Source organism: Coregonus lavaretus (assembly GCF_964263955.1).
Source record: "Coregonus lavaretus genome assembly, chromosome: 5".
Classification (NCBI taxonomy): Eukaryota; Metazoa; Chordata; class Actinopteri; order Salmoniformes; family Salmonidae; genus Coregonus; species Coregonus lavaretus.
This window is the reverse complement of record NC_139992.1, coordinates 14,630,271-14,651,652: the sequence shown is the minus strand read 5'-3', so window position 1 is coordinate 14,651,652 and position 21,382 is coordinate 14,630,271. Positions and strand designations below refer to the sequence as shown.

At 45.1% G+C, this 21,382-nt stretch overlaps 1 protein-coding gene across 1 annotated transcript in view; it reads right to left on the bottom strand.

Annotated features, from left to right (window-relative positions):
* Positions 1-21,382, bottom strand: part of LOC311128814 (low-density lipoprotein receptor-related protein 1B-like) — a gene marked incomplete at both ends in the record, with an annotated part of 602,749 nt that overhangs the window by 116,057 nt on the left and 465,310 nt on the right. Inside the window, 7 exons of the mRNA XM_084161045.1 lie at positions 3,609-3,758; positions 4,376-4,489; positions 5,544-5,663; positions 6,144-6,272; positions 6,659-6,784; positions 8,304-8,496; positions 20,629-20,833. Coding sequence (XP_084017171.1) covers positions 3,609-3,758; positions 4,376-4,489; positions 5,544-5,663; positions 6,144-6,272; positions 6,659-6,784; positions 8,304-8,496; positions 20,629-20,833 — 1,037 coding nt within the window. The remainder of the gene's footprint in view (positions 1-3,608; positions 3,759-4,375; positions 4,490-5,543; positions 5,664-6,143; positions 6,273-6,658; positions 6,785-8,303; positions 8,497-20,628; positions 20,834-21,382) is intronic.

The window sequence follows — 21,382 nt, the reverse complement described above, 5'->3', positions numbered from 1 at the left end:
GGTTTTCACACACTGTTGCTGGTATTTTGGCCCATTCCTCCATGCAGATCTCCTCTAGAGCAGTGATGTTTTGGGGCTGTCGCTGGGCAACACAGACTTTCAACTCCCTCCAAAGATTTTCTATGGGGTTGAGATCTGGAGACTGGCTAGGCCACTCCAGGACCTTGAAATGCTTCTTACGAAGCCACTCCTTCGTTGCCTGGGCGGTGTGTTTGGGATCATTGTCATGCTGAAAGACCCAGCCACGTTTCATCTTCAATGCCCTTGCTGATGGAAGGAGGTTTTCACTCAAAATCTCACAATACATGGCCCCATTCATTCGTTCCTTTACACGGATCAGTCGTCCTGGTCCCTTTGCAGAAAAACAGCCCCAAAGCATGATGTTTCCACCCCCATGCTTCACAGTAGGTATGGTGTTCTTTGGATGCAACTCAGCATTCTTTGTCCTCCAAACACGACGAGTTGAGTTTTTACCAAAAAGTTCTATTTTGGTTTCATCTGACCATATGACATTCTCCCAATCCTCTTCTGGATCATCCAAATGCACTCTAGCAAACTTCAGACGGGCCTGGACATGTACTGGCTTAAGCAGGGGGACACGTCTTGCACTGCAGGATTTGAGTCCCTGGCGGCATAGTGTGTTACTGATGGTAGGCTTTGTTGCTTTGGTCCCAGCTCTCTGCAGGTCATTCACTAGGTCCCCCCGTGTGGTTCTGGGATTTTTGCTCACCGTTCTTCTGATCATTTTGACCCCACGGGGTGAGATCTTGCGTGGAGCCCCAGATCGAGGGAAATTATCAGTGGTCTTTTGTGTCTTCCATTTCCTAATAATTGCTCCCACAGTTGATTTCTTCAAACCAAGCTGCTTAGCTATTGCAGATTCAGTCTTCCCAGCCTGGTGCAGGTCTACAATTTTGTTTCTGGTGTCCTTTGACAGCTCTTTGGTCTTGGCCATAGTGGAGTTTGGAGTGTGACTGTTTGAGGATGTGGACAGGTGTCTTTTATACTGATAACAAGTTCAAACAGGTGCCATTAATACAGGTAACGAGTGGAGGACAGAGGAGCCTCTTAAAGAAGAAGTTACAGGTCTGTGAGAGCCAGAAATCTTGCTTGTTTGTAGGTGACCAAATACTTATTTTCCACCATAATTTGCAAATAAATTCATAAAAAATCCTACAATGTGATTTTCTGGATTTATTTTTTTCAATTTGTCTGTCATAATTGATGTGTACCTATGATGAAAATTACAGGCCTCTCTCATCTTTTTAAGTGGGAGAACTTGCACAATTGGTGGCTGACTAAATACTTTTTTTCCCCACTGTACAGGGGGTACCGGTACCGAGTCAATGTGTGGGGGTACAGGTTAGTCGAGGTAATTTGTACATGTAGGTAGAGAGCGAGAGTTGCACCCCTCCTCAAAAAACCTACACTCGATCCCTCCGATGTCAACAACTACAGACCAGTATCCCTTCTTTCTTTTCTCTCCAAAACTCTTGAGCGTGCCGTCTCTAGCCAACTCTCCTGCTATCTCTCTCAGAATGACCTTCTTGATCCAAACCAGTCAGGTTTCAAGACTGGTCATTCAACTGAGACTGCTCTTCTCTGTGTCACGGAGGCTCTCCGCACTGCTAAAGCTATCTCTCTCTCCTCTGCTCTTATCCTTCTACACCTATCTGCTGCCTTTGATACTGTGAACCATCAGATCCTCCTCTCCGAGTTGGGCATCTCCGGCGCTGCTCACTCTTGGATTGCGTCCTACCTGTCTCCGCACCACGTGCTCTCACCACTGGTGTCCCCCAGGGCTCAGTTTTAGGCCCTCTCCGATTTTCTCTATACACCAAGTCACTTGGCTCTGTCATATCCTCACATGGTCTCTCCTATCATTGCTACGCAGACGACACACATTTACTTTTCTCCTTTCTCCCTTCTGATAACCAGGTAGTCGAATCGCATCTCTGCATGTCTGGCAAACATATCAGTGTGGATGACCACCTCAAGCTGAACCTCGGCAAGACGGAGCTGCTCTTCCTCCCGGGGAAGGACTGCCCGCTCCATGATCACGCCATCACGGTTGACAACTCCATTGTGTCCTCCTCCCAGAGTGCAAAGAACCTTGGCGTGACCCTGGACAACACCCTGTCGTTCTCCGCTAACATCAAAGCGGTGACCCGATCCTGCAGGTTCATGCTCTACAACATTCGCAGAGTATGACCCTACCTTACACAGAAAGCGGCACAGGTCCTAATCCAGGCACTTGTCATCTCCCGTCTGGATTACTGCAACTCGCTGTTGGCTGGGCTCGCTGCCTGTGCCATTAAACCCCTACAACTTATCCAGAACGCTGCAGCCCGTCTGGTGTTCAACCTTCCCAAGTTCTCTCCTGTCACCCCGCTCCTCCGCACACTCCACTGGCTTCCAGTTGAGGCTCGCATCTACTACAAGACCATGGTGCTTCCCTACGGAGCTGTGAGGGGAACGGCACCTCCTTACCTTCAGGCTCTGATCAGACCCTACACCCAAACGAGGGCACTATGTTCATCCACCTCTGGCCTGCTAGCCCCCCTACTCTACGGAAGCACAGTTCTCGCTCAGCCCAGTCAAAGCTATTCGCTGCTCTGGCACCCCAATGGTGGAACAAGCTCCCCCACGACACCAGGACAGCGGAGTCACTGACCACCTTCCGGAGACACTTGAAACCCTACCTCTTTAAGGAACACCTGGAATAGTATAAAAGTAATCCTTCTACACCCCCCCCCCCTCCCCCCATAAAAAAAGTGGTTGTCCCACTGGCTATCATAAGTTGAATGCACCAATTTGTAAGTGGCTCTGGATAAGAGCGTTTGCTAAATGAAGTAAATGTATAAAATGTACATGTAGGTTGTGGTAAAGTGACTATGCACAGATAATAAACAGCGAGTAGCAGCAGTGTAAAAACAAAGAGGGGGGGTGGGGGGGGGGTCAATGTAAATAGTCCGGGTGGCCATTTGATTAATTGTTCAGCAGTCTTATGGCTTGGGGGTAGAAGCTATGGAGCCTTTTGGACCTAGACTTGGCGCTCCGTTACCGCTTGCCATGCGGTAACAGAGAGAACAGTCTATGATGGGTGACTGGAGTCTTTGACAATTTCTGGGGTCTTCCTCTGACACCGCCTAGTATATAGGTCCTGGATGGCAGGAAGCTTGGCCCCAGTGATATACTGGGCCGTACGCACTACCCTCTGTAGCACCTTATGGTCGGATGCCGAGCAGTTGCCATACCAGGCGGTGATGCAACCAGTCAGGATGCTCTCGATGGTGCAGCTGTAGAACTATTTGAGGATCTGGGGACCCATGCCAAATCTTTTCAGTCCCCTGAGGGGGAAAAGGTGTTGTTGTGCCCTCTTCACGACTGTCTTGGTATGTTTGTACCATGATAGTTTGTTGGTGATGAGGACACCAAGGAACTTGAAACTCTCGAACCGCTATACTAATCACTTCAGAAAATGGTATATCTATGTTTTATGATTTTCTGTAAGTCTTCTCTAATTGAAGCTGACTTCCTCGATCTGTCTTCCTTAGGCAGAGAGAGGAGAGGAGAGAAGAGAGGAGAAGACAAGACAAGAGTCTCACCCTGGCAGTTGGTCTCATCTGCATAATCTCCACAGTCGTTGGCTCCATCACAGATCCAGGAGGGGTGGATACAAAGGGAGGTGGAGTTACAGCTGATGAAGCCTTTCTCTTTCACCCCCAGTTTGTAGAATTCAGAGCAGTCTGTGTGATCTACACAAAAACATTAGCTAACCTTAGCTAGATAAACATGAGCTACTGTAAATCTGCTAACAGTAGGTAACACTAAGGTATAAAAAGGTAACATTAACCAGGTTTCCATCCACAGTTTTTATGCGAGTAAAGTCATACCGTATTTAAAAAAAATCACCACAGCTGTGATGGAAACAGGACGTTTCGGTACAATTTTATAAATGCAGACAGATCATTTGTTAGTTCGACATGGTGAGATCTTTTTGTGTCGGTAAAATTAATAATGCGAGAAATGGCGGTGGAAATGCCTTTATGCGCAACTATTGATAAAACCATCATATGGCAAGTAAACTTGGAGTCATGCAATGATATGGTGTGAGGTCCTCCCACTACGACTCAGGAAACCATGTAGTTTATTAGGCTACATATGAAAATGACCAATTTTCTTAATACGGATTCTAGAATATTTGCATTAAAATCATTTGCCAATTGGATGGAAGCTAGTAACACTGTACATTAAGTTGCTTGTTTACCTGTGTAATAACAAAGCAATAATAATCTGGATAACGCTGAATGACTGAAAACAAGCGATCCATCAATGGTGATGAGGCTACCATGTTAGCATAAACGTAACTTACTGCAGTTCTTTTCATCTGAGGCATCAGCACAGTCAATGATCTGGTTACACCAGGCTGAGCCGGGGATACAGCTCCCATCCTGGCATGAGGATTCAAACGATGCACAGGTGACATCTGAGAGGGGAGAGAGAAATTAACCATTCGAAAAGACCCCATGCTAAATCATCAGGGAGAGAGGGACCAGTTAATAGTGTAACCCATGTAGATGGCTCAGTAGTGTTTAGCATCAGGTCTAGGGAGGATATCTAGGATAGGGAGGATGCCAGGTGTGTGTGTGTGCGCGCCTTGTTTGCATGCATGCGTGAGAATGAGTTCAACGCAAACAAACAAAGGTATATTAGTTATCAAAAACATGATAACTTTAGGACTTATTAATGATAATTTAGTTCAAGCAAATGCCATTTATGGTCTGTTATTATGAGCCCTACTAATACACTAATGCACATTAGATACTGAGACCCTACAGGGACATTATATTTGATCGATCTAGTGAAGAGAAGGGGTTCTCTTGCTCGATTTACCATCTACGGAAACTATAGTATTTTCAGTTAATTGCATATAATTAAACGTTTTAATGGTTATAGAAACAGGGGCATTTTTGATAGTTTGCCATTAAAAAAACACACCGACTGCATGCTTTGAGAGTCATTACAGCTAGATGTGCCTGAAATCCCAGTCCTTGGGAGCTTCATCCATCTTTAGAGAATCCTACTGCTGCCTCATGGCCTCTCTTAATTGTCTCGTTTCAGGTTTAAAGCACATTAAGTTCCTGTTAAAAAGTGCTGGGTTTGTTTTCCTCTGGGCCAACTGCATGCAGCTGAATAACAGCCACAGAAACTAAATCGAAAATAATAGCAAAGTGGATTTGGAATACCACTTGATTACAATAGCAATGACAAAGATGGGAGATTCGGGCTGGGGGAATCTTAACATGATCTTCTGAACAATTTGTGCCCAATATCCTCCCCTTCTGACTCAGACAGTATTCTCAGTCTGCGAGTGGCCCTTGGTCTTTGAGGAGCGATGTGATGCTGGGATTCATTAAAGAGATAGGCTTAGCCCAGTGTGGAGCCTGCTATATGCTGCGCGCACACACACAGAGCGTTAGCAGACAGAGACCTGGTCAGGATTGACTGGGAGATTAAGCTGTCTTTCTGTCCATACTCACTGTTACAAAAGGCTTCGTCTGAGTTGTCCCCACAGTCATCCACCCCGTCGCAGAAACGACTGTTGGCCACACAGCGCTGGTTATCGCACGCCCTAAAGCCGCTCCTACAGTTCCTGTTATCTGGCGAAATTACAAAACATGTTCAAAATATGGTAATGGTAGTCCTTAGTCCTACTGTCATTTTCTTATTATGTCATCCTCTAGATAACAACTGGTGCACTCCCACAATTAATGTGCTCTAGCCAATTCTTCTATGGTTGTCATCAGGGTTGGGGTCAATTCCATTTAAATTCCACTAAATTCAGAAAGTACACCAAATTCAAATTCAAAATTTTCCTAATTGAAAAGCATTGAAGATAGTTGGAATTTGAATTTCAGTGTACTTCCAGAAGTGACTGGAATTTTGATGGAATTGACCCTGTAGCCAACCCTGCTATTGTTGTCATGCCATATGGTTGGCTACAGCATGTCCAGTATAGGAATGGGCTTGCTTGCTTTGCATGTAGTAGTAGATAATTAATTATTTTTTTGTAGACTGGGAGAGATTTCCAAAAGCAGACTTTGAAGTACCAAAATGCTGATATGAGATAAATTGCTTACCACAATATTGCATTTTCTCATCTGACTTGTCTTTGCAGTGCGCTATTCCATCACATGTAAACTGATAGTTGATGCACTCGCCGTTTCCGCATTCAAATTCTGTGTGGATGTTGCAGGAGGAATTCTCCGCTGCAAAAGTAGGTAACTTGTTTAACTAGCTTAGTCAAGTCAAATGTTTGTGCATTTTCTCACCATAATGGCTTTAGCTGTGATAGCAGTAGCTGCACCAGGCTTAGCTGTAACCGTTCCAGTGTGACCTATTTGTTAAAAGTACAAACACTGCATATTCCCCTCTGAAACAAAGTTAATTGGGTGCTAATGTATTACAACTGCCTAAAACAGTCTGTTCTTGCCAGTGAATAAAAGTGTATAGATAATTACTAGAGGGAACATTTCTCTCAAAAAAAGTATAAGTTAAAAATCTGATCTAGAGCAATCAATTAAGTTATATTTTTGTGAGAATTGCAAGATTATTGAATGTATGGTTTGTTAAAAAGCAAAATGTCATAACTTACAAATGCATCTGTTGTCATCTAATAGCACACGTGCTCCCCGACAACTACAGTTGACTCTTCCATCTGGGGTCAATAGACACAGGTCACCACAGCCACCGTTTTTGAGTCTGCATGGGGACAGCTCACCTACAAAACACACGGCCAATTACAGATATTATAGACACAACAGGAGACCAACAACAGATGCTATATAGACATAACATGAGTCAAAAAGACAGAGACAAAGTGAGGTTGCAATTATTACAGTATATTGCAATGTCAAAGCCCTTCAGAATTGTTTTATATCAACTGTTTTTAAGAACATTTAATAACGCTGAAGAACGACCAATAAACTAAACTGAATGTCACCAGTTTATTAACGGCTAAACCTCAATTAGCATAGAGTTTATTTCAAGGCCAACAGTCCCAAACCCCAGCTCCCACCTCCCACCAGCCCACCATAAAGGATGCATTAGTTCAGTCAGTGTGACAGGAACAAGCAGGTATGGTCTCATCCTCCCTGATGAAGAAAGAGTGAAGGATGCAAAGGGAGGGGAAACAATAAAGCACAGAAATCACCAGTGCTCACAGGAGAGACATGTGACAAATGAACCATAGGTTTCCTTCCCTCCCCTCCAACGCTCTGCCTCTCATTCACGCATCAGTGTCTTTGTGTGGGGGATGTGTGTGTGAGGGATGTGTCGTGTGCGTGTGTGTGCGTATGTGTGTGTGAGGATGGATGACTCAGCAGGCCTCTGGAAGAGCTCCTAGAGCCCCCAGGTTCAGGTTGGCCTCATCTGATTACAGAGGAACGGGAGGATCAGGAAGGACAGACAGGAAGACTAATGAGGATGTGGAGACATTCACTTCACATTTAACTATCTGGAGGAGGAAAACTGGGGTGAGAAGAACAGTGGTCCTGTGTGGTTCAGCTATACATGTAATAGCATGACAGTAGCAATCTAGGTTCAATCCCCGCAGGGATCACATACATACTAAAAATGGATGCATTACCTGTACTGTAATAAGCTTTGGATAACATTTAAACATTGCAGGTTGTTACTTATCACTTTGGCAAGACGGAGAGGTCAAAAAGTTGTCTGCGATCATTTGCGATGATGAAATAAATGAGAAGGAAATGTCCCTCAGCATCCTCACAGAGAGAGTCAAGCCATTGGGAAGCTCTTAAGTACTTTCCCCAATGTCCTAGTACTTACAGTACATATGCAACACTTTAGAGCCCTCCTCTCAAACTCAAGGATTATTTTTTATTAGTTACGTTGCCAGCTTTAGTTTCTCCCCAGCTAAATAAGACCATCTTAATTTATCATTCCCACCATTTTCTTCACATCAAGAGAAGGAGCCCTGGTAAGTAGATACACTGCTGTGAGTTCTAGTGGAAAACCATTAAGTAAAGAGAAGACAAACCTGAACAGACCCCCAAACCCCAAACTAAATGCAGGCAAATGCATAGATCTGCAATAGACAGATGAAAAAAATATATACTATTACACTAATAGATCTATTCTTCTCCTACACATTCCCTACTGGAGGTGCATTGCACAGACATACATAGGCTCCCAAACATTCACAAAACAGTCTATCCCTGTCTTTTTGAGAAAAGTCTAGATTCCAGGAAGTTGGTGTCGTAAGTCTAGATACTCACAGCTGTTGGTGTCATTTGCCACAGCGATGATACCCATGGGCTGGTGGGGAATATCTGCTCGCAGTACCTTGGTCTCTCCACCTGTGTACTTGTCGGATCGTAGCACGGCCCTGCGAGCCCAGTCTGACCAGAAGATGAAGTCCCCATAAATAGCCAGGCCAAAAAAAGTTCCTGGCCCCGACTTCACGATGACCTGTGATTTACAAAGCAGTACATCAGTTAAAGCATTCATAACTTGTCTAATATGTCTACAGTGCCAATATCAAGCCATAGCTAAGTCCTCTATCTCCTTGTACTCTAGTAAAACACATGATATGATTTTCAAAGACTTCATATCAGTTACTTCTAAACATCAAATGCTTGGATATTGATGAAAACATCAAATAAAATAAAATAAAAACTGACTTTGAATACATAGCACCAAGAAATAAATTAATCACTGCATCATCAACCCCTGTACACACAAACACATACACACACAACCTCTCCTAGGTTACTGCTAAACCCAGATGTTGTTGCTATGTAAATGTATGACAATGTCACAGAGAGGGAAGCAGGAATACATCAGACAGACGGCTCCTTTGGGAGTCTCTCTCTATGCTGGGGCCACCAGGCAGGCCTTCCTGCAGCTCTGTAGTCTCAGCAATTAGTGGGACATGCATGTAACCATCATCACATTAGCCCTGCTGCCATACAGGGATTAATAGGACAGGTGTTGATTCAAGGAGCACAGCTTGTTACAGGGAAAACAACTGGCCAGCAGGAGAGAAAGAGAGAGAGAAAGGGCAACCAGTGGAGCACAAACAACATTGTAAATACCACCAATATTTATCTGTTTATTTATCTTCCCCTACTATTCGTGCTACAACTATTTGCACATTGCTAAAACACTGTACATAGCGCATAATATAACACTTGAAATATCTATATTTTTGAGTGTAATATTGAATGTTAAATTCTAATAGTTTTTAAAAATGTTTTGTGTCTTCTCAGTTTTGTTGATTGTTTATTTCACTTGCTTTGGCAATGTAAACACGTTTCCCATGCAAATAAAACCCCTTTGAATTGAGAGAGAGAGAGAGAGAGAGAGAGAGAGAGAGAGAGAGAGAGAGAGAGAGAGAGAGAGAGAGAGAGAGAGAGACAGAGAGAGACAGAGAGAGACAGAGAGAGACAGAGAGAGACAGAGAGACGACAAGGAAGCCAGAGTGATTTTGACGGAACAAATTGACAAGAAATTTGATTAGGGAGAATGCTAGTTTTATACACAGGGACTAGTTACAGTGGGGGGGAAAAGTATTTAGTCAGCCACCAATTGTGCAAGTTCTCCCACTTAAAAAGATGAGAGAGGCCTGTAATTTTCATCATAGGTACACATCAACTATGACAGACAAATTGAGAGAAAAAAATCCAGAAAATCACATTGTAGGATTTTTAATGAATTTATTTGCAAATCATGGTGGAAAATAAGTATTTGGTCACCTACAAACAAGCAAGATTTCTGGCTCTCACAGACCTGTAACTTCTTCTTTAAGAGGCTCCTCTGTCCTCCACTCGTTACCTGTATTAATGGCACCTGTTTGAACTTGTTATCAGTATAAAAGACACCTGTCCACAACCTCAAACAGTCACACTCCAAACTCCACTATGGCCAAGACCAAAGAGCTGTCAAAGGACACTAGAAACAAAAGTGTAGACCTGCACCAGGCTGGGAAGACTGAATCTGCAATAGGGAAGCAGCTTGGTTTGAAGAAATCAACTGTGGGAGCAATTATTAGGAAATGGAAGACATACAAGACCACTGATAATCTCCCTCGATCTGGGGCTCCACGCAAGATCTCACCCCGTGGGGTCAAAATGATCACAAGAACGGTGAGCAAAAATCCCAGAACCACACGGGGGGACCTAGTGAATGACCTGCAGAGAGCTGGGACCAAAGTAACAAAGCCCACCATCAGTAACACAATACGGCGCCAGGGACTCAAATCCTGCAGTGCAGACGTGTCCCCCTGCTTAAGCCAGTACATGTCCAGGCCCGTCTGAAGTTTGCTAGAGTGCATTTGGATGATCCAGAAGAGGATTGGGAGAATGTCATATGGTCAGATGAAACCAAAATAGAACTTTTTGGTAAAAACTCAACTCGTCGTGTTTGGAGGACAAAGAATGCTGAGTTGCATCCAAAGAACACCATACCTACTGTGAAGCATGGGGGTGGAAACATCATGCTTTGGGGCTGTTTTTCCACAAAGGGACCAGGACGACTGATCCGTGTAAAGGAAATAATGAATGGGGCCATGTATCGTGAGATTTTGAGTGAAAACCTCCTTCCATCAGCAAGGGCATTGAAGATGAAACGTGGCTGGGTCTTTCAGCATGACAATGATCCCAAACACACCGCCCGGGCAACGAAGGAGTGGCTTCGTAAGAAGCATTTCAAGGTCCTGGAGTGGCCTAGCCAGTCTCCAGATCTCAACCCCATAGAAAATATTTGGAGGGAGTTGAAAGGCCGTGTTGCCCAGTGACAGCCCCAAAACATCACTGCTCTAGAGGAGATCTGCATGGAGGAATGGGCCAAAATACCAGCAACAGTGTGTGAAAACCTTGTGAAGACTTACAGAAAACGTTTGACCTGTGTCATTGCCAACAAAGGGTATATAACAAAGTGTATTGAGAAACTTTTGTTATTGACCAAATACTTATTTTCCACCATAATTTGCAAATAAATTATTAAAAAATTCTACAATATGATTTTCTGGATATTTCTTTCTCATTTTGTCTGTCATAGTTGACGTGTACCTATGATGAAAATTACAGGCCTCTCTCATCTTTTTAAGTGGGAGAACTTGCACAATTGGTGGCTGACTAAATACTTTTTTCCCCCACTGTACCACCGTGTTCAAAATCTCTTATAGTCTACTTACATGCACATTCTGAGTAAATAAAACAGAACTTTATGAGTTGTAGAAAAAAAGAAGGAAGGGAAGCGCTGCTGGGATATAATAGTAGAACTTTGTAGGTAAAAGATGCTCTTTGGTAAAGGGTTTAAATGGTCAGCAAAAAAACTAAGAGGACCAAGGCACTATTCATATGATTAAAATGCCTTTATTGTTATGGCATGTTCAATAGAACAAACAATTTAAAACTCTGACTAATTTCAACATGGCCTTCGTCAGGGAGTACTTTGAGAACTTTATGTATTTTATCATTTGCTTAGGGACAGTTCTAAATTTACTAGGATGGGGGGCTGGTCCAAAATAGGGGAAGGTTGTCAAACTTTTATTTTGGCTTTGGGGAGGATTATGTGATTTTTTATTGGGCACAGGGGAGGGTTTTGCATTTTCCCCTGGTTTAGATTCCCCATTTTGCAGGTTTTACTACATAATGTATTCCATATAGCCACATTTCCTCATCTGCCTCCCCTATCAAGGTGTTTTGGTACTTCCCTTATGCACTAAGCTTTTCTGCAGCTTACTATACAGTCAACATTATCCTGCCCTCTATTCATAGTGACAATAGTGGTAGGTGGATCGTTTGCCCAGATCTGCAGTAGGTTAACTAGCAATCATACCACACATAAAATCATTCAAATCTGCACCAATTTTCAATATAAATCCACAAGAATATAGAGGAATAGCTTATAGGCAGCGGAGGCCAGGTGTGTCTTCACAAGAACACATGAAAGAACAGTCAAGACATGAGGCACGCAGCTCAAAAAGCTCTCCCATTGATATTGTTTAGGCCATACAAATGTAATTTACTGTATAATGGAGTCCCCTCTTCACATTTCTCAAAATAGTACAAAATAAAATAGTGATTTATTTAATTCACACGAATCGATTATTTTTAAACAATTCTTTGAATTAATGATGTGCTTCGCCATTGTAGTAGTTGGGGTTTGGATAAATCGCGGTAAATCGATGTCACGATCGTCGTAAGAACCGGACCAAGGCGCAGCGTGATAGGCGTACATCTTTTAATGAGTACTTTAACACAATCACAAAAACAACAAAATGATACGTGAAGTCTAAAGGTTCTACACCAACACAAACCTATACAGAACAAGATCCCACAATAAACTGTGCAAAACAGGCTGCCTAAGTATGGTTCCCAATCAGAGACAACGAGCAACAGCTGCCTCTGATTGGGAACCACCCTGGCCAACATAGATCTAAACGATCTAGAATAAACACATAGAAACTCCAACATAGAAACTAACACCCTGGCTCAACATAAAAGAATCCCCAGAGCCAGGGCGTGACAGTACCCCCCCCAAAGGCGCGGACTGCGACCGCGCCAACTAAACCCAACAGGGGAGGGGCCGGGTGGGCATTCCACCTCTCTCGCCCTCGTGGTTTGGCCCTGCTGGCCGGAGCTGGACTGAACACCGGTGGAGCGGATTGCTCTGGCTCCGGCGTGGAGCAGCTGACCGGTGCCGGACCAGGCACAGGTGGAACAGGCACGGACCGTGCCGGACTGACGACGCGCACCACTGGCTTGGTACGGGGAGCGGGAACGGGCCGGACCGGGCTGACGACGCGCACCACTGGCTTGGTGCGGGGAGCAGGAACGGGCCGGACCGGGCTGACGACGCGCACCACTGGCTTGGTGCGGGGAGCAGGAACAGGCCGAACCGGGCTGGCGACGCGCATCACTGGCTTGGTGCGGGGAGCAGGAACGGGCCGGGCCGGGCTGGCGACGCACACCACAGGCTTGGTGCGAGGGGCAGGAACCGTCCGGGCCGGGCTGGCGACGCGCACCACAGGCTTGGTGCGCGGAGCAGGAACAGGCCGAACCGGGCTGGTGACGCGCACCACTGGCTTGGTGCGAGGGGCAGGAACAGGCCGGGCCGGGCTGGCGACGCGCACCACAGGCTTGGTGCGAGGGGCAGGAACAGGCCGGGCTGGCGACGCGCACCACAGGCTTGGTGCGGGGAGAAGGAACAGGCCGGACCGGGCTGACGACGCGCATCACTGGCTTGGTGCGGGGAGCAGGAACGGGCCGGGCCGGGCTGGCGACGCACACCACAGGCTTGGTGCGAGGGGCAGGAACCGTCCGGGCCGGGCTGGCGACGCGCACCACAGGCTTGGTGCGCGGAGCAGGAACAGGCCGAACCGGGCTGGTGACGCACACCACTGGCTTGGTGCGAGGGGCAGGAACAGGCCGGGCCGGGCTGGCGACTCGCACCACAGGCTTGGTGCGAGGGGCAGGAACAGGCCGGGCTGGCGACGCGCACCACAGGCTTGGTGCGGGGAGCAGGAACAGGCCGGACCGGGCTGACGACGCGCACCACTGGCTTGGTGCGGGGAGCAGGAACGGGCCGGACCGGGCTGGTGACGCGCACCACAGGCTTGGTGCGAGGGGCAGGAACAGGCCGGGCCGGGCTGGCGACGCACTCCACAGGCTTGGTGCGAGAGACAGGAACAGGCCGGACCGTACTGGGAACACACACCACTGGCCTTGTGCGGGGATCAGGAACGGGCCGGACCGGACTGGTAACACACCCCAGTACCTCTCGCCGTGTCTCTACACTCTCCTTCCCCCTCATGACCAATGGCCCCCGTAACCTGGTGGCCTCCTCTCCTAGTCCACAAACTCGCCCTGTAGCTGCCTCCAGCAGCCCCGTCGTCCATGCCGTGTGCCCCCCCCAAAAAATGTATTGGGGTTGCCTCTCGCCTGTCCGACGACGGCACGGTTGGCGCCGTACCTCCTCTCTTGCCAGGGCTTTAACTTTTGCCCATGGCCCTTTGCCCGCGAACATGTCCTCCTAAGACCACCATTCGCCTACCTGGGACAACGCCAACTTCTCCAGTTCCTTTCCCGGTGTTTGCTCCTGAACACGCTGCTTGGTCCTTCTTTGGTGGGATCTTCTGTCACGATCGTCGTAAGAACCGGACCAAGGCGCAGCGTGATAGGCGTACATATTTTAATGAGTACTTTAACACAATCACAAAAACAACAAAACGATACGTGAAGTCTAAAGGTTCTACACCAACACAAACCTATACAGATCAAGATCCCACAAATAACTGTGCAAAACAGGCTGCCTAAGTATGGTTCCCAATCAGAGACAACGAGCAACAGCTGCCTCTGATTGGGAACCACCCTGGCCAACATAGATCTAAACGATCTAGAATAAACACATAGAAACTACAACATAGAAACTAACACCCTGGCTCAACATAAAAGAGTCCCCAGAGCCAGGGAGTGACAATCGAATCATTTGTGAATCGCAAACAGTAAAAGGAAACAAATTAGCTGTAGCCTTCCTTTCGAATTGTGTCGCTGCAAAACTAATTTTGTAGATACTTTAAGTTGATTTGGACATTCAATTTATGGGACATTGCAACTCAATAGATGCTAGTAGTCGGCCTGAAGTAAACACTTCTAAAGGTAAGATATACTGTATATCGACTCTATAAAATCCGCAATGCCTGCTGAAACAGTCATTTTCAACGTTTTTCCCAAAAAACCTTCCCAATTAAATGTTGAATGCAAAGTAAGCCTACCTGGCAGAATGATATCATGATGATTTATATCAAATCGGTTGCACATTTGTTTTACATGCTCTGCCATCGTATGTGCAGTAAAGAAAACGGACAGAAACATTACAGTACATTTGTGTTAAGCTAGTAACTAAAACTCGCTGGGACATGTTTTCAATAGTGCCCTCTAACACCTGACACCAATATAGTGGATTTGGGGGGTACCCTGACTGGGACTCAAACACTGGTTCCTGTGACTGTCATTCCAAAACCATTATACTGAACAGCTTCAACCCCCAAGCCATAAGACTGCTGAAAAGTTAATCAAATGGCTACCCGGATTATTTACATTGACCCTCTTTATTTTTTATCTTAATCGTTTTGCACTGGCTCTATGTACACTCAATAGACTCTACCCACACATACTACACTGACACTCCAACAAGCACACACACACACACACACACACACATGCATATTGACGCCAGACACACTCACACATTGACACACTTTCACACTTCACATACGCTGCTGCTATTCTGTTTATTATAAAGTTTATCATGATTGCCTAGTCACTTTTACCCCTACCCACATATACATATACAGTATATATTACCTCAACTATCTCGTACCCCTGCACATTGACTCGGTACTGGTACTCTTGTATATAACCTTGTTAATGTTTTTAATTAGTAAGTAAGCATTTCACTGTAAAGTCTACACCTGTTGTATTCAGCGCATGTGACCAAAATATTAGATTTGATTTGATACTGTCACAATCCTCGCTATATGTGCCATGATACAATTCCTACCAAGTTGATTAACCCTATTTGCACGATGCATAGGGTGTTTGCCTTTCACGCCAGTGACCCGCTTTCACTTCCTTGTCCTGCCATTTGCTACACTGGTGTCAGAAGTGGGAACACCATAAGGTTAAAATCTCTTGGTGAGGTCGCTAGGTGTTGTACAAAGGTTGTTTAGTATTATTACAAGGGGTACAACTTGTTTTGTATTTTTTAATTATGTATTATAGTTTTTTTGATGGCAACTCTAGGCTGTAAACTGCAGTGAACATGTCATTTGAATAATGGCGCAAAAGTCATGTTACTTGAATGTTTCATTCCAATAATTCCATTTAAATCAGTTGTGGGTCTACTCTCAACAGATTATAAAGTCTAGAATGGTACAGTAAAGGACAGTCTGGCTGTATTTTTACTTCTGATACTGAAGTGAAGGTAACCTGCCTAAATGACTACCACCCCGTAGGACTCACGTCGGTAGCCATGAAGTGCTTTGAAAGGCTGGTCATGGCTCACATCAACACCATCATCCCGGAAACCCTAGACCAACTCCAATTCGCATACCGCCCCAACAGATCCACAGATGACGCAATCTCAATCGCACTCCACACTGCCCTTTCCCACCTGGACAAAAGGAAGACCTATGTGAGAATGCTGCTCATTGACTACAGCTCAGCGTTCAACACCATAGTGCCCACAAAGCTCATCACTAAACTAAGGACCCTGGGACTAAACACCTCCCTCTGCAACTGGATCATGGACTTCCTGACAGGCCGCACCCAGGTGGTAAGGGTAGGCAACAACACATCTGCCACGCTGATCCTCAACACGGGGGCCCCTCAGCTGTGCATGCTTAGTCCTCTCCTGTACTCACTATTCACCCACAACTGTGTGGCCAAGCACGACTCCAACACCATCATTAATTTGATGACGACAACGGTGGTAGGCCTGATCACCGACAACATTGAGACAGCCTATAGGGAGGAGGTCAGAGACCTGGCAGTGTGGTGCCAGGACAACAACCTCTCCCTCAACGTGAGAAAGACAAAGGAGATGATTGTGGACTCCAGGAAAAGGAGGGCCGAACACGGCGCCATTCACATCAGCGGGGCTGTAGTGGAGCGGGTCGAGAGTTTCAAGTTCCTTTGTGTCCACATACCCAACAAACTATCATGGTCCAAACACACCAAAAAAGTTGTGATGAGGGCACGACAACGCTTTTTCCCCCTCAGGAGACTGAAAAGATTTGGCATGGGTCCCCAGATCCTCAAAAAGTTCTACAGCTACACCATCGAGAGCATCTTGACCTGTTGCATCACCGCCTGGTATGGCAACTGCTCGGCATCAGACCGTAAGGAGCTACAGAGGGTAATGCGTACGGCCCAGTACGTCACTGGGCCATCCAGGACATATATGCTAGATGGTGTCAGGAAGGCCCAAAAAATTATCAAAGACTCCAGTCACCCATGATATAGACTGTTCTCTCTGCTATCGCACAGCAAGCAGTACCGGAGCGCCAAGTCTAGGTCCAAAAGGCTCCTTAACAGCTTCTACCCCAAGCCATAAGACTGCTGAACAATTAATCAAATGGCCACCTATTTGCATTGACACCCCTCCCACCTATTGTAATTTTATTGTGTTACTTTTTTTTTTTTTTTTTTACTTTAGTTTATTTTGTAAATATTTTCTTAACTCTATTTTCTTAAAGCTGCATTGTGGGTTAAGGGCTTGTAAGAAAACATTTCACGGTAAGGTCTACACCTGCTGTATTCGGCGGATGTGACAATCACAATTTGATTTGACGTGCTGTCTTTTGCCGATCATCATTCTCTCAAGTAGTCATATACATGGCCACATAGGCCTATGCTCTCAGCAGGCCCAGTTATTCAGGAAAGCTTAACATGCGTTCTGCCTTCTTTCCGATCCGAACGGCTATTCCTCGACCTCGAACCTAACGCTTCAATATAGCCTAAATATACAGTACCAGTCAAAAGTTTGGACACACCTAATCATTCCAGGGGTTTTCTTTATTTTTACTATTTTCTACATTGTAGAATACTAGTGAACACATAAAAACTATGAAATAACATATACGGAATCATGTAGTAACCAAAAAAGTATTAAACAAATCAAAATATATTTTATATTTGAGATTCTACAAATAGCCACCCTTTGCCTTGATGACAGCTTTGCACACTCTTGGCATTCTCTCAACCAGCTTCACCTGGAATGCTTTTCCAACAGTCTTGAAGGAGTTCCCACCTATGCTGAGCACTTGTTGACTGCTTTTCCTTCACTCTGTGGTCTGACTCATCCCAAACCATCTCAATTTGTTGAGGTCGGGTGATTGTGGAGGATTGTCTGATGCAACACTCCATCACTCTCCTTCTTGGTCAAATAGCCCTTACACAGCCTGGAGGTGGGTCATTGTCCTGTTGAAAAACAAATGATAGTCCCTCAAAGCCCAAACCTGATGGGATGGCGTATCGCTGCAGAATGCTTTGGTAGCCATGCTGGTTAAGTGTTACAGACAGTGTCACCAGCAAAGCACCCCAACACCATAACACCTCCTCCTTCATGCTTTACCGTGGGAAACACACATGTGGAGATCATCTGTTCACCCACCCCGCATCTCACAAAGCCACAGCAGCTGGAATCAAAAATCTCAAATTTGGACTCCAAATCAAAGGACAAATTTCCACCGGTCTAATGGCCATTGCTCATGTTTCTTGGCCCAAGCAATTCTCTTCTTATTATTGGTGTCCATTAGTAGTGGTTTCTTTGCAGCAATTCGACAATGAAGGCCTGAATCATACAGTCTCCTATGAACAGTTGATGTTGAGATGTGTCTGTTTCTTGAACTTTGTGAAGCATTTATTTGGCCTGCAATTTCTGAGGCTGGTAACTCTAATGAACTTAGTCTCTGCAGCAGAGGTAACTCTGGGTCTTCCATTCCTGTGGCGGTCCTCATGAGAGCCAGTTTCATCATAGCGCTTGATGGTTTTTGCAACTGCACTTGAAGATTTTCCGTATTGACTGACCTTCACGTCTTAAAGTAATGATGGACTGTCGTTTCCCTTTGCTTATTTGAGCTGTTCTTGCCATAATATGGACTTGGTCTTTTACCAAATAGGGCTATCTTCTCTATACCTCCCTACCTTGTCACAACACAACTGATTGGCTCAAACCCATTAAGAAATAAAGAAATTCCACAAATTAACTTTTAACAAGGCACACCTTTTAACAAGGCACACCTGCATTTTTTTTTATGACACCTCAAGTTGGACCAGCCCTTAGATAAGCTCTCGCATAAGTATGTCAATGTATATAAAACTTCACAAATAATTGTATCATGTTTGATACAATCCCAAGAAGATTCTTCATATGTAATTTTAGTCTGAAGATCATATCATGCCACACTCTAATTTTGGGATTTGGGATCGTATAAATCTTTAGTGATCATACATTTATAACATAATAACCACCCTTGAGAGCCAGTTCTCAATTAGCATTCAGTCTGTTCACACCTAAAAGGTAGTCTTTTCACTGCCTTAATGTGTTGACATCTTATCCCCATCACATTCTCCAGTGGGCGCTCTGGACTTCTGGCAGTTAATGACACGACCGACGGCTCCACTTAAAATGGCACACTGGAGTGAGCAGGGCAAGTGGGCCTTTTGAGCTCTTCGCTGTACTCTGTGTTAATCTCTTGTCTGTCAGAGCAGAGGGAGGTGGAGAGGCGGTGTCACACAGTCACAGTGTTAGGCTGTCAGGCAGTAATGACACTCCCAGATCCCTGAGCTGCAGGAGCCATGGAGTCCCTCTGTGGACCTTCTGCTATTCAATCCCACTCTGTACCACCCCACCCCCATACCGCCCTGCACCGCCCCCACACCATCACACATAATGGCAGGACGTCCCACTCTAGTCAACTCTCGCTCCCTCTGTCTCCCCACCTCTCTCCACCCAGGGTGTCTCACCACTGTTTTGTTGATAATCCGTTAATTTTCACATTCTAATTGGGAGAGTGATGGGCTCGTACCCACATGGCTTTTCTGTGTGAGCCTTCATTAGCAGGAGAGAGACCGTAGGGAACCCAAAGGGTGAGACTTTTGAGCCGCATGACCCTGCTTTGGCAAATTTATGGGTAACTAATTGAGATGGGCCTCGGTCACAGAGGTCGTGTCAAGCACAAATCCATCGGCAAAGAGGAGAGCCACAATGTATTGTAATCCCTTACATGCCGGGGACACGGAAGGATACAGTACATATTCTGGATTTTCACCACTATTAATATATATTATGCATGCCACCTCTCAATGATAAAATGAGATTAGCCCTCTCCTTTACTTTTGAAGGGAAATTACTTATATAATTAAGTAAACCATTGACTCTGTCTTTTGAGATATAATATATGAAAAGAATGCTGAGAGGTATTACAGAAGCCATCCCTTGTATGACGGCTGAAACGCCATCAGGCTCAATAGGAATGGAAGATAATGTAGCGGGTAGAAAATGAGTCCCATTTAAGCTTAAGGGGGCATAACACCAACATTTCAGCAGAGAATCATTGCCTTTGTGTCTACCATGTTTCAAATATAATTTCTCTCCTCCATAGAAAGCTACAGACGATGACAACGTCAGAACACATGTTGGTTCAACAAGAAGTAATTACCTTTTTGAACTGCCTATACTTTTGGTCCTTAGTGAAGAAAGTGAGATTTAATGAATACGCCCAGGTTCTGTGGTCTTGTCTGCTGCCCAAGTCAAACAAGCTGCAGCATGTCTTGCATAGTAAGAGGGTGCATTCATTAGAATGTGTTAATGACATGACATCAAGTAGGTATGTCCTTCTATGACATTAGTTGAGCCCTTAGGTTTTAAAGACATATTAAACCTAGTCCTGGACTAAAAAGCATGCTTAATGGATAATCTCCATTGAAAGTTATTTGTAATCCAGCCCAAAGTGTAACACAGTAATATAGTGTAACTGTGATCACATTTAGAGCGGCATACATATAGAATCCTCATGTCGGCCATACTTACATATCTGTGTAAGCCGTCGTAATCACACCTCTCTATCTTCCCTAGACTTCCATCAGAGAAGTAGATCTTCTCAGCCTTGTGGTCGATGGTGAGTCCGTTAGGAGTGAGGATGTCAGTGCTGACGATCACCTTCATGTTGTTTCCTGCCAGGTTGGACCTCATAATACTGGGACGCTGCTCGTTCCAGTTAGTCCAAAACATCAGGCTGAAATAAACATTCAAAAGACATTCAAAAACCTACTTTTAAGTAGATGGAGATTTGAGAAACCGTTTTAAAGGAGTCCGTGGACTGGAAACAGGAGAGATAGATAAAAGACTTGTAAACATAACTGTTATTATCTCAAGTCCTAAAAGCAATTTCCACCTTCACTGCAAACAGATGTTACCTAGATTCATGGTCTCTCTATATGCACATTTCCCCTCAGACATCTTTACACCACCCTCAGTGAAGAGGACAAAACAAATGTATGCTCTTTGAAAATGAATCAGGGGAGTGTATGATGGCTTTAATAGGACTGCAATTGTAACTTGTCAAGCTCCTTGATATTTTTTGTAGGGGAAAATAAACACTAATAGCTGTGAGAATTATTCATAGGCAGCTGTTTTAAATTGCCTGTTGCTCTATCTGGTCGTGATCCCATAGCTCACAATGGCCTGCATGACTTGTCATCTGCTCCTCATGTTGTCTCTGTCGGCTGTGTTAGCGTCGCCTTGCAGGAGCTACAGCAGCTCCCATCTCTAATAAGGTGGGTGC